Genomic DNA, 18,237 nt, shown 5'->3' on the forward strand with positions numbered 1-18,237 from the left:
TCAGCGTCATAACCACCGCTGCATGATCAGAGAGGGATGCCGCAAAGATCTCCACCTCCGAGGTCTCCCGATCGAGTGCTCGGGTGGCCAGAAAGTAGTCCAGGCGAGCATATGTGCCATGCGCACCTGAAGTGTGTGTATACTCCCGGGCCGAGGGATTGTATATCCGCCAGAGATCTACCATATCTAATTCCTGCAGCGCCGTGTGACCCGTCTGTGATAGAGCGCCTACCCGCCCCGTGCGGTGGGCAGAACGGTCCATCACGTTGTCGAAGACCAGGTTTAGGTCACCCCCGAGTAGTAACCTCTGGTCCGGGGAGGCTGACAATTCCGTCAGTGCCGTATGGAGGAAGTGTTCTGGTCTGTCATTGGGTGCGTAAATCGTGTCTGCTGTGAATGTGTAATCTCCCATATGGAATTGGTAAACCAGCAGCCTGCCCTTAATCTCTGCCACTTTACACATCGAGAGCCCTTTGAACTTCGGTGCGAGAAGTATCGCCACCCCCGCCCGTTTTGTGGAGTCACAGGAAAAGAACTGTATGGGGAATGACCTGGACTGCAGCCGGTGTGTGTCTTTCGTAAGTAAATGCGTTTCTTGGAGCAGGCATAGCTCCGCCCTTGACTGTGCAAGAAGGGAGATTATGGATCTACGTTTAATTGGATTGTTCAGGCCCCGGACATTGAGCGTAAGGATCTTAAGTGTTATTGGAGGCATTCCCACCTGTCAGCGAACGCTAGCTTGTGATATGCATCCCTGTGGTGGCTGAAGTGTGCCCAAGCCGTCCAACCACCGCCCTTCGAACGCGACATAGGAAAGAGAAGAGAAAGGAGGGAAGGAAATAGAAAAGAATGAAACCCCAACTAGCCCCGTGAGTCCTCCCTCCCCCTCCCCAACATTAAGCGAACCAAAAGTCCATCTTCCAAGGAAGATCAGAATGTCCAAAGTCAATGAGGGTAACGTGGCGTACCAAATTGTCCCCTCTCCCCCGCCCACCCGCCCTCGTGCCCGCCAGCACAGCCCCAACGAGCTTAGAGGCATTATAAACGAAAAAGGAACTACATTATCACTTCCCTCAGGTAGTCACCCTCAAGGGGCTTCGCCCTTCTGAGCCAGCGATTCTGCCACAGAGGATATGGCATCTTGACGTCTCTGGGCGATCTCCTCGGGGGGGCGGCCTCCGTCGTCTGGCACCCTTATGTCGCTGCTTCAGTTGGCTCCAGCCTGAGCCTGGGCCGCTGACTCTGAGAACTCGTTGCCTGTCCATCCTCCTCCTCCTTCGGGCAGTCAATGTCCAACAGCTTGCACGCCTCCGTCAGGGAGCGAAGCTGATACAGCCGGTCATTGTGCCGGAAGATAAGACGAAACGGGTGGCCCCAGGAGTATTTAATGTCCCGTTGACGGAGGACGTCCGTGACAGGGCGAAAGGTTCTGCGTTTTTGTAGGGTCAGGGCGGATAGATCCTGATAGAGCACCGGGAGATGACCTTGAAAGGCGATGGGGTGTTGTGTTCTGGCCTTACGGAGGATCTCCTCCTTAGTGTTGTAGTCCTGGAGACAGACCAAAATGTCGGCAGGTAGGGCATTGTCCGGGCGCCCACCCGATGGGCCCTGTCCAGGATGAGCGCAGCGCCAGCCGGCCTCCCCAGGATCTGGTTAAAGAGCTCTCGCGTGAAGGCGAAGATGTCCCCCGCTTCGGCGTTCCGTTTCACCCCCCGGATGCGAATGTTGTGCCGCCTCGACCTGTTATCCAAGTCCTCCAGGTGGGTTTGAATGTCCACCTGTTGGTCGTGGAGCCGTAGAAGATCCTGGTGTACCAGGGAGTGCTCCGTGTCTTGTGCATCTGCCCTGTCCTCTACCGCTTGTACTCTCTCTCCCAGACCATCCAGGTCCCTCCGTAGCTCCGTCGCGAGTTCCTGCCTCATGCCTTTTGAGTTCCTCCCGCTGTTCTGCGAACAGCGACAGTAGGAATGCCTTGGTGATCGGTTCCGCTCCGTCGTCCCCGGTCCCCTTCGACTGCATCGCGTCCGACGCGGTCGTCCGAGTTTTGGGAGCCGTCGCCCCGCCTTGGGTCTTGGCAAACGGCTCCTGCAGCGACTTGCTCTGGGTCTTGTCTTTGCCTTTACCCCTCAGGGTCGCCATCGTTTGGTTGGGCTCACCGCTGTGTTGTCTCTCTAAGCGTGGCACCAGGAATCGGGCCGCAAACCGGCCAGGTAGGCCCCCGGAGTATGTTCTCCGCGGCTTCCTACCCGCTGCAGGCCCCGTCCGCCTCTAGAGAGATGTATGGCCCACCCTCGTGGTCGGCGCCAGTATCCCCCTCCGCTTGAAGAACCTGTCCCAGTATCAGTGTCCGTGGGCCTCTGCGCCTCTCTCCTGTGCAGCCGCTGTTGGGGGACAGGTATCTTCCGCTATCGCTCTCTGCTTCCTGGGGGTCTCTCCCACCTGTTGTGGGGTGACGCGGCGGCAGCCCCCGTCCGCCCCAGTCCCGCAGTCTTGTCCGTCGGGCCTGTCCGCTCCGTCCCCCGCCCGCCGGGCGCCTCCCGGCCCTTCCTCGCGCCGGGGGCTCGATTGTCGTGGGCCGCCCCCGCTGCCTCTGTGGATTGCGGACAATAAGCCTTCTCACCTCTGGGGGCCTGCAGTCCCCCCGGCACCTCCGCTCTCGACTGTGGGCTCTCTGCCGCCGGCTCTCCCACCTCCAGGCCTTGATCCGCTGTCGTGTGCGGGCGTCGACCAGCCAGACAGGCCCCCCGCTCACCCCGGACGTCCACCAGCCAGACAGGCCCCCCGCTCTAATGTGGGTGCGTGGCCACTGTCCCCATCTGTGGGCGCCTCAGCAGTCTCTTCACCAGTCCAGACCGGCGCCGCGCCACAGGCCTTCCTGATTTCCAGCCGCCCCTGTGCACTCCTATCTTTTTGAAGGAGAAAAATTTCACTTAACGGCTTCACGAAGTGCTCGCAGCTCTTTGCCTAAGATCGAATTTCCCCATCTCAGAACAGCAGCGAGTGCAAAAGTAAAAGATAACATTAATCCAAACTCCAAGTGAAGGGTATGAGGACCTGCCATAGTATTCAAGCCACAAATCTGGTGGAGAATCCGACCTTCTATTATCTCAAAAAAGGTCCGGAGACTCGTACCCAGCACCTCGCAGGCGTAACTTAGTGAAGCGGTTATTTTAACCTTATAGACCGACAAAACGTGACTAAATTGATCTCTCCCACAGGATTTGTATAATCTGATAGGGCATTTGCCTGAAATAATGCCCTATTCGAGCAAAGAATAACATGGTCTTAATCCCGCCTGCTACTGGAAAAGATTACCCAGATACAAATAAGAGTCTACTCTTTCCAGTTTCTCTTCCCCTAGATCCCAGTTGAACTTTCCCCTTGTTATTTTTCTTTATTTACGGAAAGTGAAAAAAAAAAATTGGGGGGGGGATATATTTATTTTCAGAAAGTGGGCTTCTGCAAACTTCATCAGAGCAGGAAGGCGACGTTGCAGGCCAATAGGGGTTAAATCAATAATAGCCTCGTCATCTGCATACAGCAGGCAATAGACACATTGCAAATTTGTGGCGGGTCCCCCTGCTCCTGATCAAAAATACCAGGTAGATCTTGTGTGTGTATATACAGAGAAAACAATAGGGGGGCCAACAGGCAGCCCAGTTATTGGCCGTTTCGGGTTGTAACCTTTCAGGATAAACCCGGAGTTCCTCCCATAAGGATTTGGCACCAGATATTCAGTAATGAGCCTTAAGAGGTGATGAGGGACATCCAAGCAAAAGATTATTTCCTCACAGGGTTCATCTATCTACTCTATAGAACACTGTGGGAAACTCAATAAAAGCTGAATACACTGCCATGCCCCAGGAAAAAGGAGATTTCTCAATCGCTTGGAGGATAGCAGTGTTCTTGATGGCGCTGTGATTCTTCCTAAAACCAGCTTTTTTGAGGGGAATGATTTTATTCTCTTGTCCATTGTTGTAAATGGGAAAGTAAACTCCTAGCAAAGAGATTTGTTGCATCCAGCAGTGCTATCTGTCTGAAACTACCTGGACAGGGGTTGGGGCCCTTTATTTTTTTAAATAAAGCGATACGATAACTCTACCCTTCCAAGATGAAGGGATCATTCCAGTTCAATAGCCGTATTTAAAAAGCGGGCTAAGAAAGGTACCCCAATCTGCTGCATCCTTTTTATTAAGCACAATAGGAATCTCATCAAGGTCCAGATTTTCTTGCATTTTTTTAATAAAGTCCACAATCTCCGCTTGAGATGGAGCACCACACACATTTCTTCATCTATAGTAAACTCCACAGTGTCCGCTTCCCAAGAATTACTAGAATACACCATTAAGATGTAATCCACCGAAACATTTTCAGAAATGGAAATTGCATGCGTTGTCATCCTGGTGTCAGTGTTCAAACACCAAACTGAAAAATTTCCTTGAGTCCCTAAGTGTCCAGTCTCCCTTTGCTTAATCCAATTAGCATCACTTTCACTCCTACGCTCTTGTTCTTTAAGTCTTTCTCTAATATGTTTGAGACAATAGATGTCCTTCTGTCTTAAAGAGGAAAAAAGAAAGTGCTGTCTCCTTTTCAGGAAGTGTATTTCCTGGTTCAAAACCATCTTTGGATTACATATTTTCAGCTGACTAGGACCTTTATCCTTTGAGGCTAAATTGCAAAAAACAGCTATATGAGATTTAAAGGGGAGTATGGGGTCACCCAATGGTGTCTTATTAGACCTAACACATACATCTTGGATTTTCAAACCGAGACTCAATGTTCCTAGCTGCCCAAAAGGTGTGCACATTTAGCTTATTGAATGCAACCTTGCCATTTAATAGGTTACCAGGTGCTAGTCCCTGGAGAGTAAGGACAACACTCATACCCACTAGGCTTTGATCGCTCAAGTCAGTTGGAACACAGTGAATTTCGAACAAGCCCCAAACATATCATAGAAAACTATCACATAATCAAGTAGGCTCTGCTTGGAGAATGAAAGGAAGGTATAGGGGGCAGACTTTCCAGCAAGGGACCGTCCATTCAAGGTTACCAGGCCATACTTTCTAAGGGTTTTTAGTAAAAATGTCCCGCATATCTGTTAGTATTTTATGGTAAAGAAATCTCAGAAATGTACCATACTTCTTATTTTTCTACATTGGCAAAATTTGAAGAAGCGGAATTGGAAACCTTTTCATTTAGATCACCCGTGATAATTACCAGGGGACAGTCTTCAACTATGCTGGTGTCATAGACTAAAGTAAAAAAAAAAAAACTCAACAGATGGTCGAAATAGTTCCCTGGCAGAGTACACATTTGCTAAAAGTAAGGCTGGACAACCTCTCATATTGGCAGGCCAATTTCAAGTGGAGACATAAATTTAATGGATGAATTAAAAATTTCTGGTTCCAATTCAGTGTTCGTGAGTAAAATCGCAACTCCCCTTTACCCCCACTAGCGTGGCCCATGTCGAAATGCCTGGCATTACAAGAGATTAAAAAATAAGCAAATCTAAAATCGGTACATATCCAGGTTTCTTGTAAATCTAGAATTAATTGGTTAAGACTTCAAAACAAATTCGATGTTTTTGCGTCATGGCCCAATCCAGCCATGTTCCACAGCAAAATTTGCCTGCAGGAGCTACCTCAGTGCGTCGGTGTTCTTTGACGAGGGACGAGTGCTATTCAGGACTCTCGCCACCCAATTCCACTTAAGGAGATGATCCTTTTACTCAACAGCTTGTTGGTTAATAACAGGACCCCTACCCCAGATTTATATCACTCGTCCGCCTGCCCAAATAAGACAATTTCATTAGAATTCCACTGTCTGAAGACTTTACCTTTTGACATGGTCACCCTCCACTTTTTGCCTGGTATCTGTTGCAATTTTGACTGAAAGGTTACGGAGTTCCCGCCAATCAGGTCCCCAGCACCAATGTTCTTTCTCTAAACTGTATGATTGTTCCACAATTGGCAAACCCTTTGGAATCCCTTGCAATTCCCTAGTAAATAAATACCCCTGGTACCTATGGCATTTGACCTAAAGAGGGTCCCTAAGGGCTGCAGCACAACTTGTACCACAGTAATCACCCCTCAGCAAGCTCATGCAAACTGCCATTGCGGCCTGCGTGTCTTGATGCAGAGAAAACCGAAGAGACGACATTGCACACACCCCTGTGTTAGTATTTTCAATAATTGAGCGTGGAGTACAGTTTTCATCGCCTCTAGCATTCGAGTATGGAATCTTCTCGTTAAGAACGGCATCTTGGTGCATGGCTTGGCATGGGCAAGCTGAGTACTGCTGGCTCGTTTACTATGGTTGTATTTTTCATTCTATGACAACATTTATAGGCTTGAGTTGTGATTAGCAAGATAACCACAGCTTGGTTTTGAACTTCCCCTGAAGAAGGGTGGAAGCACCCGAAATGCATTGCGGATCTACACGAAAGCGTGATCTGACAGTGTTCGATGTTGAGAATGAATTTAAATACCAATTAATGTGATGTAACAGTTTTTGATTAAGAATGCACTGTGTAGTGTATAACATTATGTTCAATGTTATCAAAAAGGTATGTATTTTTTTAAAACTATATATTATGATGCAGATTATGGATTGAAATGCTAAAACTATGAATTACACTACAGCCTATGGGCTTTTTCGTAGTGCGCTTCATTTCTAGGACACCTTCGGGTGAACGGGGGGGTGTGGGCACACATCCCTATGCCATACCTGCCAGCAATACATGTCATACACCCCCAATGGCAGGCCTTACATCCCTAGGGAAGTGTGCACTGTACCCACGTGAGGGCATATCTGCGAGAACGGATATGCCCATGTGATATCTAAGTCCACGTTAGATATTACCAGTGCACATGGAAGCCATAACGAGTACATGGGCTGGACACTTGTCATTACAAGTTCCTGAGCTACATGATCGTTTAACTGTACCCCAAGGTGTTATGTACCAAACACCTTGTCTTAATAATCCAACATTGATGTCAGTGCTGGATTTATTAATAAATGCATACAGAGAGCATCTTAGAGGTGCCCCCTGAAAATCTACAGACTACAAACTAGTGTGTTGACGGACAGGTGTCAACCAGCCAGCTACCCCCAAGGCGGGCCTGCTGATGACCCCACTTTTCAGAATCTTTCATCTTGTTTTTGAGAGAATTGGCCTATTAGGGCCAGGGTTATACACTTTTCAGAATCCTTCATCTTGTGTTTGAGAGAATGGGCCTGTTGGGGCCAGGGTTATGCACACTTCCTACAGGAAGTGATCATATAGAGGGTGTAGTCCCTCTACAGATAGGCAGCTCACTGGCTACTACCCGATACTCTACCAAAGCCCCTAAATTGAGTATTTAAGTGGCACCCCTTGATTCTGAGTTTCAGATTCGATGGAGCTAAAGACGAAGAGGAGAAAGAGCTGCTGAACCCCAAAATAGAGTCCCTGCTGCGGAGTTTTGGCGTAAACCACTGCCTGCCGCTTCAAGACTCAGTAACCGAGGTGAACCGTCTGATCCTGCTATGGTGTGGCCTCCAAGAACGCCAGAGGGCTACCAAACTGCACAAGAACTGCCTTGCAGCACAGGAGCTACTCCCACCACAGGCAACGAAACCACAGAGTCCGGTACACCGACTTGCAGCTCTGTCCCGACCGGCGCAGCAACCGACCAGGAAGAGGTACTTGTGCTTTGGATGGTTAGGTCTGTTTTACCACAGAGTGTGGCAGCACCAGAACTAACCGGAGCTGTGCAGTACTAATCCCTGGGGAACCAAACGCCCTGCAAGCAAGACCAACATCAAAGAGTCCAATCGGGACTTCAATGGTACAAGGGCCGGGCAGCCGCCGAGGGACATCAAGACCCCTGAGACCAACTTCGAGAGTGGCCCAGCAGTCCTGAATTCACCCCTGCCAGCTGTTATGCCCCTGACCGCGAGGAGCACCTTTGCGCACCAGGCCTGCCTGGGTAACGATGAACCAGCTATGCTTCCTTGTCCCTAAGGCCCTTGCGACAATGGCCCCTGTTTGGGAGCTCTCTAACTTGCCCGAAAGTCTCCATGTGCATCCTGTCTTTAGAGGGGCCCCCTTCCCCGTAGCACCAGATACTAACTCTCTGCGGTATGTGGAACGCACTTGACAAACTGTTGGTAGAACATTGGAACTTGGCTTCCTGCGACTCTAAACCTAGAAGGTGAACCCCTACAACTGTCTGTGCTGTGTACATTACCTACCTGCTTTTTCCTCCCATAGGGTTGCATGGTGTGTAATTGCGCACGACTTTGAACTATTTGTTTATCTCTAATAATTCATAGGAAATGCAGTGCTTACCTTTTGAACGTACTTCTTGTTTCAAAAATATGTATAGTCCTTCTTTTTCTAAACAGATCTCTGAATTATTCTTCAAGTGCGTTTTTCATTTTTTGCCTCGGAGTACTACAAATGCTTAGCACTACCCTTTGATAAGCCTAGCTGCTCGCCCAAACTATCACAAAAGAGAGCATCAGTATTATCTGCTTTAGCCTCTGTAAACCAAGTGTAACCCACTGGACTCTCTACACAGTGTACTTCTTTTTAGTACACTGTATAGAGAGCCAGCTTCCTACATTGGTGGATCGCCAGTGGGGTCTACGACTTTGCTTTTGCTGATACCAATTTGTCAATAAGTGACTACACGGGTAAATTTAAAAATCGCATTTAGTTAAGTGATTTTTGTAATTGGTCGGGTTTTTTCTACATTTCTAAAATTAACTGGTAGGGCCTTGGTTAAGTCCCTGAAGTTTAAAACTATTTACTATTTAAAAAGTTACTATAGTTGGGTCTAAAAACTTGTTCTGATTTTTTTCTAGCTTCAAAAAGGTCCCAACATTAGTGTGATAATGAATCTTGCAGAGGACGTGGCTAAGAAGTTCAACCTTACCCCTTATCTCCAGCTTACCTTTAAGCAGCTAATGGTTCCCTGCAAAGGATACCAAATAAAACATTCTCAACCCTACCACTGTAAAGCTTCAGAAGCTGTTGGTAGAGTATGAGCAGGCCCATCCTACTGATGAGGCCACCAACCCTGAGAACCAGGGCGGAGTGAGCGAGGAAGATGACCCGAATATTACTCAAGACAGAGGACACCGTATCTCTACCTCAAAAACGACCCACTGTGTCAAGGGTACCTGCCTCTAGTGAGGATGCCTCAGGTAGCTCAAGGTACATAGATGGTCCGTCAGAGGAGGCGAACCTTCTCGAGAGAATGGCCCAAAGAATAGCCCTGGAGGACAAGATACTGGCCATAGAAAGGGCAAGGGCAGATGTGGGTTTACCACCCATAAATGGCGGTAGCAATATAATACCGAGGGACAGAGCTGAAACCTTTGACCTTAACATCCCCAAAGGGATTGTTACCAGGTATACAGAAAGTGAAGACAACACAAAATGGTTCACAGCGTTCAAGAGTCAGTATAGCTGCGAAGGTCCGCTGGAAGTATTGGGGCTCTCTCCTTTGGGAACTGTTTTCTGGAAAATGTCGGGGTAGGCTCCTTACATTGAACGAGGCAGATGCTGAGTCCTATGACCTCTTGAAGGGTACCCTAATTGAGGGCTTTGGACTTCCCACTGAAGAATATAGAATTAGGTTCCGGGAGACTCGAAAAACCCAATCAGTCCTGGATAGAATTTGTAGACTTTTCATTGAAGACACTAAGTGGCTGGTTGAAAGGTAACAATGTGTATGACTATGATGGGCTGAATAATTTGATCAAGAAAACACCTATTAAGTAATTGTTATAAAAAAAAGTTGCACCAGTCCTTGGTAGACCTAGGTATAGTTTCTCCCAAAGATTTGGGAAAGAAGGCGGACCACTGGCTCATGACTAGCGTGACCAAAACGAGCACCGGTGGCGTGATTTAAGGAAAAGGGTTACTAAGCCTCACACAGTGAATCGATAAGAGTAAAAAGTTTACTAAAGGCCTCCAACAACCTGCTAGGGAGGATGGGCCCCAAAACTATTCACAACCAAAAACTGGGTACCAAGGTAAGAATTGGAATCCCAAAAAGGCAAGGTGTCACAACTGTCAGAAGACAGGACACCAAACTGGAGACTCTGACTATCCCGCTTGGGCTGTCGAGCTTAAATCCTAAGCAGCCATGCTGGGAATTCCTGAATGGGTGTGCGTAAACAGAGTACAGTGCAAGGCCCAGGGTGAAAGAGATAGTAGAGCCTGAAATGGACGGACCAACCCTCAAAGAGTAAAGGTAAGAAGACTGGGAAGCCCGCTTCTGAACAGCCACAAGCTCAGGTCCCCTCTCCTCAGGGACAAGACCGATCAGCCCCAGAGAGAACTGAGCTCCAGGAACTTGGGCCTTGCACGGCAGACCCTAGGCTTAGGGGGACCCTCTAGGAAGGAACCACCTGGCAAGATCCGGCTTGAATCATTCTTCCATCAGAGTGCACCTAATAGCAATTTCTAGTAAGAAATCTACTCGCTCTCTACTACTCTCTACTACTCTCTCTACAACTCGCACTCTACTACTCCCTCTACTACTCACTACCACTCACTCTCTACTACTCTACTACTCTGTCTCTACTACTCTCTCTACTACTCACTCTCCACTACACTCTACTACTCACTCTGTAATACCCTCTACCACTCACTCTACTACTCGCTCTCTACTACTCGCTCTCTACTACTCGCTCTCTACTACTCGCTCTCTACTACTCGCTCTCTACTACTCGCTCTCTACTACTCGCTCTCTCTACTGCTCTCTCTACTGCTCTCTCTACTGCTCTCTCTACTGCTCTCTCTACTGCTCTCTCTACTGCTCTCTCTACTGCTCTCTCTACTGCTCTCTCTACTGCTCTCTCCTCGCTCTCTACTGCGCTCTCTACTGCTCACACTCCTACTCACTCTCCTACTCACTCTCCTACTACGCTCTCTACCGCTCGCGCTCTCTACCGCTCGCGCTCTCTACCGCTCGCGCTCTCTACCGCTCGCGCTCTCTACCGCTCGCGCTCTCTACCGCTCGCGCTCTCTACCGCTCGCGCTCTCCACTGCTCGCTCTCTACCGCTCGCTCTCTACCGCTCGCTCTCTACCGCTCGCTCTCTACCGCTCGCTCTCCACCGCTCGCTCTCTACCGCTCGCGCTCTCTACCGCTCGCGCGCTCTACCGCTCGCGCGCTCTACCGCTCGCGCTCTCTACCGCTCGCGCTCTCTACCGCTCGCGCTCTCTACCGCTCGCGCTCTCTACCGCTCGCGCTCTCTACCGCTCGCGCTCTCTACCGCTCGCGCTCTCTACCGCTCGCGCTCTCTACCGCTCGCGCTCTCTACCGCTCGCGCTCTCTACCGCTCGCGCTCTCTACCGCTCGCGCTCTCTACCGCTCGCGCTCTCTACCGCTCGCGCGCTCTACCGCTCGCGCGCTCTACCGCTCGCGCTCTCTACCGCTCGCGCTCTCTACCGCTCGCTCTCCACTACTCGCTCTCCACTACCTACCTCTCTCTACACGCACATATATATGCATGTGTGTGTGTGTGTATATATATATATATATATATATATATATACAAATATAAATGAATACATATGCATGTTATGTGCATGATAGTTTGAAAAACACTAATAAAAGTAAAGCTTAAAAGCCACCTAATTACAAACCGAATTGCTTTAACTTAAACGAGGGCGAGACCTATTGCATTTTCAATGCTTGTTTACTTTGGTTCCATCAAGAAGGCATTCAGATGTCACACATTTGCCATAAATTCTGAATGCTAGCACTCTAGTTGCTCATTAGATCACTGTAGTAAAGCTACTGCTCACCAGGGAAGCCTGCTGCTGGTATTGAAAGTGCATGTTTCAGTCTGCATGTCAGAATTTTTTGATGAAATAGAAGAGGATTTGAGAAGTCACTCAAAATGTGCCCTAATTTTTCTTTCTGCAGCACTAATCATACTTTCTATGGCAAAATGAACCCCTTATTTTGTTCCTTTTTAAATTAAATGTTTTAATAGTTACCACTTTATTCCAATCAAGATGGCTTCAGGTGTGCCATACGTTTGTCAGAAGTAAGACTGTTAGCGCTCTAGTTGTTCTTTAGAATACTCTGGGAAGCTGCAGTAGAACACAAAGGAATCAACTGACAGTCTCTGCCCTTGTTGGATGTACATGTTTTACTGAGAATGTCAGACTTCATTCTCACATGACTGAGAAAGATAATGTGAATTTACAGAAAATATGCTCTCAGTTTAGCTTATAGACCTTCCAAACCTCTATGGGAAAAGCATGAGAAAATAGTTTTCTTTCAAACATGATTCATGATATCCCAGCAGAAGGCTTTTTCACATGGTAAAATCGCCTTAGAACAGTGTTTCCCAAACTGTGGTCCGCGGACCCCCAGGGGTCCCTGACACATTCCTAGGGGGTCCGCAGGCAGCAGTTTTGAAAGCACTGCAAAGTATCTTGTTTAATTATTAGTTTTCAAAGAACAATAAAAGTGTCAAGATAACACCAGTGATTAATGTTCCTGCTGGAGATAGATGAGTTTTGTCCAGTGGCAGCTTTGACTTATCTAATGTAGCGCAGAGGGTTAAAATGCCTACCGCAAAGAACATGTACCATGCATTTTAAAAAACAGTATTTTATATGCATAGGTCAGTGGGTTACTTCTTTTGTCAGAGAGATTCTTTTGTTACTGTGCAGTTCATAAGTGACCATCGTAATCTAGCACAGTGACCTATAAACTGTCATCAAACAGCTGATTGCAAACTGCAAGGTACAAGTTAGTGACTTATGTTTTTTCCCAGTCTTTCATTATCCTGATGCTGCTAAAAAGGTTTACTTGGGCGGGACATACATTTTTATTGTTAAAGTCAATGCTAACCACTGTTATGTTCTGAATCCTGAATTTGTGCTTTTCCAGACCAAGCACTCTTTAACAATGCCTACCAGTATGAATGACATGCAAATTCTACACCTTGTAGTCCCCTTTGCCTTATGTAACATGTTCTATACACTGATTTACACGTATGATTCACTGTCTCTATATGTGTGTGATGTAAAGTGCTCTGACATCCTACAATGGTATGAGAGATGCTATAAAAAATGAAATACAGGTGACAGAGGGGCTATGGGGAGAGGAGAAGCACTGTTGGAGGGTGATAGTGGGGGAATCATTGAAGACCCCCCAGAAAGATTGTTGAATTCTGGTGCATAGTCAGATCTTCATTTACTATTCTTTAAAAGCTAATACAATTCAATATATAATGATAAATGTGTTGTAGACTGCACCATTGTTTCCTAAATGTTTTGGGGGGAGAGCCTCCCAAAGCCCCCTTTGTAGTGGTCCGGCTCACTCACTGCACTTGGTGTGCACCGTATGGGGACTGGTCTGAAATCATTTGCCAGGGCTGCTTTGGATTTCCAGTCTGGCCCTGGCAGGAGCCTCGTACTGCGAAATAAAGCCAACCATTGAAAAGTTAGTCACGGAGATGCAGCACCAACCTTCCCATTAACTTTTTTCATTTTCTTGCAAATGCTTTCAATATATAATACAACAGAAGTGGGGGAGAGGGTTGTTAGCCTCCTTGGCTTAACAACCCACTCCGCCACTTCAGAAACGCAGGGCTGCACCATATTTACAAGAATATGGTGCAGCCCTGCGTTTCCCCTGCGCTGGCGCTACACTTAACAGGGGAAGATTGTTTTATGTACAGGAAGGTCCCCCTTCCTGCACATAAAAAATCTTGAAATGTCGTTTTGTCACTTCTGTGTGTGCTGCTTAATTCAGCACATATGGAAGTTACAAAATGTCATATATTTTTTTTAAAGATTGTTGATGTGCAGCAAGGCGTTTTGCAAAAACGAGTAGAAATGAAGCATTTCTCCTTGTTTCGCCAAGTTAAGACCAGGTTTTCCCTGGTCTTAATTTTGGCGCTGCCTCCCATTTACGCTGCCCTTGTAAATAGGGGGCCACGTCAAAATCAATGGGTGTTGTAGGGGAAACGCCCACTGCAACACCCACTGCCCACCCCTTTCACGCTAAGCATTGGGTGAAAGGGGGTCTTATTTACAAGGCAGCGTTAAGCCACTTTAAGGCTAACGCTGCCTTGTAAATAAGGCGAAGCCCCTATCGCCACAGGAACGTCTCAAAAAGTGATGTTCCCATGGTGATAGGGGCTTGTAAATATGCACCTAAAATCATTAGTAATTCGAGTATTTGTTTTGTGTGCACATGTGTTAATTGTTTTCGAATTACTGTTTTAATGTTTGAAATTTAAATCCTACAAATTGCTTGGGGGTCCCAGGCTTCCAGTGGTGACTCTATGGGGGTCCTCAGGAGTCAAACGTTTGGGAACCACTGCCTTGGAACACACCACAATTCCTAAAATGAGTATGGTACCATCAACAAATGATTTATAATGTAACTAAAGTCTTAAAACCTTCTATTAACTGCAATGCTTTTTAATGAGGTGCTATCGTGTATATTGGTCCCAAGGTGGCTGCCAACACTTCTTGGATGAAGTGCTGACAGCCAATCAGATCTCACGATGAGATGAGTGGTTAGGCTCCGCCCAGATATATCTATCTTTTTTCCTTTAATATCTAAAAAACTACTGAACGGATTTACACCATTTAAGCAAAAGGCACGACTCTGAACCAAGGTCTACCTTTCTGACAAATTTGGTGTAATTCCGTTCAGCAGTTCGGGCTGTAGCTGCGACTAACGGTCCCTATGGAAAATTGCATGGGGAAAACACGTTTTGGGACCCCCCTTTTTTCTCGGCCCCCGCTTGACGAATCACCCCGAGACTTTCAGGATAGGAGCGGGCCACGAGTTTTGAAAATTTCGCGAAGATTCGTCAACCGGCGCCAAAGTTATTCCAAATAGAATGTTGCGGATTTCCTATGGATAATAGGTCCTAACTATAACTACCTACTGGCGACTGCCAGTAGGTAAATATATATATATATATATATATATATATATATATATATATATATATATATAATCTGAGCAATTCGGCCTCTTTTGAGAGTATTCTAGAGGGTACTGTTGCCCGATTGCCTAACGTATGTAGTTTGGTCCTTTTTAAGAAAGGACATAGGCTATAAAACCTGTGGTTCATTGCCATTCTGACTATTGTAGTAATACACATTGTTTTATTATAGTCCTGCGGGACTCCCACTTAAACGACTAGGAATGATTTAAGCATGTGAATCTATGAAAGATACCAATTTTGGAGAACCACAGTTACAAGTAAGTCATTTACTTGACAAATATTGGCAAAGCCAACAACGCGATATTGATTTAAAAAAAAAATTTAAAACTAGTTTGGGATGGAAGGGATAAAAACAGGGTGGGCGGAGAGAAGCACAGTTGGCAAGCAAAAGAATACGGGAGACAGGAAAGTGGAAAACAGTACATGACAGATGATGGTGGGGAAACACATGCACTCTGAGTGCTTCATAAAAAATAAGTTCCTGAAAAGCAGCCACTGGCAGGAGCATAGAAGCATCAAATCATAGGAAGTAAACACGCTGTGCGCCCTGGGAGGGTCAAACAGGAGATGGATGGGATAAAACAAATAAAAACGTTCGATAAAATGCGAAAAAAATAAGTGACAAAAACCGATGAAAACCCACGGGCAGAGTTGCTTTCCAGGTAAGCAAGTAAGATGTCCGCAATAAGCCAGGAGGGCTTTGACCCAATTACAAGGGTAAGTAATTTGTGCAATGTGAATAAGATCATTTATTTGCACAAATACAGAGGACATTTGTTGGTGATCACGTCTTTCTTGGGTTTTCCTTTATTGAATTATTTCCAGAATAATCAAGATTTTACTAGTACTTGCTCTTCCATTTCAGAGGTCTTCAAAATCCCTTTTTTTTAACTGCATTTATGTTTTTAATCTCTAATGCATTTTGTTCGAGTTTTGATTCTGATGCTTTTTGATAATACTGAAACGTTCAAATGATATCCCTCATTACATCTAGCAGTGAAGTGTAGGTTGTGGAAAAACTATCAAATAACTTATCTGAATTCTCTGCTTTTCTTCTCATGCCGCACAGAGGAGTCCAAGGAAGGTGAGGCATTGCCCGAGATTAAATCTCCTCCCTTCATTCCCCCTTTCAATTTCTTTACTTCTGAACATCAGTTAACTTCCTAACTCATCGCTCCATGTTTTAGGTATTTTCCAAACTATTCGACGTTTGTCGCCGTCGGATGGCGCGTCGTTCCGTGATAGCGGTGCCAAGATACAGGCTGTCGTCGAATAATAACAAGAAGAAATATTAGACCGACCCCGTCTGCTTTACCTTTCTCTCTGAAGTGTTCGCACTTCCTCTGTACGACAATAAAAAGGACCGAATGGACCGCTCTGCATAAATGCTGACATACATGCCAGGGTGATGCTGCAGATAGGCACTGGAATTGCACATCCATTATGGAACACTAACGTGGGTTGAACTGATGACCCTCACTTGTCCGCAATCTGCAAAAGACTAACCTCATATTATAGCAGCACAACTTGTTGTTTTTAATCATATCCTTACATTCATCCTTATTTTTCAGTTTACAGTATATTCTTTTTCTTGTGAGTGTTTTTACGTTAATGTGAATCATTCCTTTTCCATTTTTGCTTTCCTCACTTTTTGTTTTGCACATTCACACTGCAGGTACTGAAGCCCCTGAGTGATAATCTAATGGAGGATAACGTAAGACAGACTGTTACAAACTCAATCAAAGCAGGCCTCACTGACCAGGTGTCTCACCACGCCCGGTTAAAGGCGGACTGACGCATCTTCGCCTGTTCAGCTTTGCTGTCCTGTCCTTGACTTGCCTGCTACACAATGAGAACTCAGTAAAAAACCAAAGTTTACAACGGAATCTCTGCTTCATTTTCGCGTGACTGACTCCACCGGATGTGTCAACAAGAGGAGATGCCGGTTTCTGCCCAAGTGCCCCTGCCTATGTCTGTATTAGTGCCAAGGAGGCTGGCCGGCGAGTTGTAAATGTTAAACTAGCATATTTTTTCTGCACCCGTCTACCATGCTCATCTATCCATGCTTTTTTCCTTTTCCTTTTGTGTTTTTTTCGTTGTCTTTGCCTTATTTTATAAATGTAAACCATGTGTCCTGTGCTACGCAGATTTCAGGGAAATTGTGTTTTCTTTTAGTTCATCTTGTGTCAATCCTTTAACCGAATGTATGTAGGCTTACGATGTCCCATTGTTATATTTGGAGTCAGGGATTTTGGTTAATTTGTATAAAGGTTTGGACTTGGTAATAACTGACACTACTGAAGTCATAATTGCTTCACTCCACTGAAATATTTATATTATTGCTTTACTGCCTTTTGCTTCCAGTATTACCTAGCTGCATGTACATGGCTGTCCAAAACACTGCTGAGAACTGTAAGTTGTAGTGAGATAACCTATTTCACATTGGCCTTTCAAATCCAGCAAGCCTGCTCTCCAGAAGAGAATCGGAGCAATCAAGGAGGATAGGGGAGTAATCGGACTGTGGGAAGTTCAGCCTTCATGTACATACACATGCCATGGATTCTATTGGTAGTAATTTCATCCAAAAATGCCTAAAACAACTTTAAATTATCTGTACAGCGTGTTTGTTTTAATTTTCTATAAAATGGTAGGGCATGTATATGAAATATAAATATATAAATACACTTTTTGTATCGAGTTTTTGTAGTCCAATGCAACACCTGGTTCTGTAGTAGACTAAGTACGTCCCTGTAAAGGAATGTTTGTGGCTCATGTCAATGTGTGAATGCATTAAGCCAATTTTGGAAGTTTTTTGATATATTTGTGACATTTACCTGCCATGAGCAATGCAACCTCAGCCCCTTGAAAAACAACAATGGGAATGTTTTATTGTGGAACTTTTTTTGTCCTCTCTCAAATTTTAAAAATTATTTCTTGTAATTTATTTTCAGTTGATAAATAAAATCACTTGTATATATGAACTTGAATGTGTCCCTTTTCTGGCTCTGCTTTAGACTTTGACCTACTGTTAGTTTCAGTTTTGCAATTTTATTGGAGAGATTTTCTGTTTCTGCATGTGAAATGAACTGGTTATTTGTAAAGCTCTCTACTACCTAAGGTCTCTTTGTGCTGAATAAGAAGAAATCCGAACAAGAAATCAAGTAAAGGTAGGTCTTAAGCTGCTTCCAAATATTTAGATTGGTGCAAGTAGGTATCTGATAGACTTTAAGCACACATTCATTACCTTAGAA

General features: G+C 45.8%; 1 protein-coding gene across 2 annotated transcripts in view; it reads left to right on the plus strand.

Annotated features, from left to right (window-relative positions):
* ATL2 (atlastin GTPase 2) overlaps nucleotides 1-17,967 on the plus strand; it is a 653,233-nt gene extending 635,266 nt beyond the window's left edge. The window contains exons 13-14 of one of the 2 annotated variants that reach the window (XM_085612325.1): nucleotides 16,056-16,070; nucleotides 16,174-16,407. In XM_085612325.1, the coding sequence (XP_085468451.1) occupies nucleotides 16,056-16,070; nucleotides 16,174-16,281 (123 nt within the window). In that variant the 3' untranslated portion in view covers nucleotides 16,282-16,407. Of the gene's footprint in view, nucleotides 1-16,055; nucleotides 16,071-16,173; nucleotides 16,408-16,661 lie in introns of those variants that run through there. The other variant, XM_085612324.1, reaches the window with a different exon arrangement.
* The last annotated feature ends 270 nt before the right edge of the window (nucleotides 17,968-18,237 follow it).

The sequence above is a fragment of the Triturus cristatus genome, chromosome 6 (genome assembly GCF_964204655.1).
Source record: "Triturus cristatus chromosome 6, aTriCri1.1, whole genome shotgun sequence".
Taxonomy (NCBI): Eukaryota; Metazoa; Chordata; class Amphibia; order Caudata; family Salamandridae; genus Triturus; species Triturus cristatus.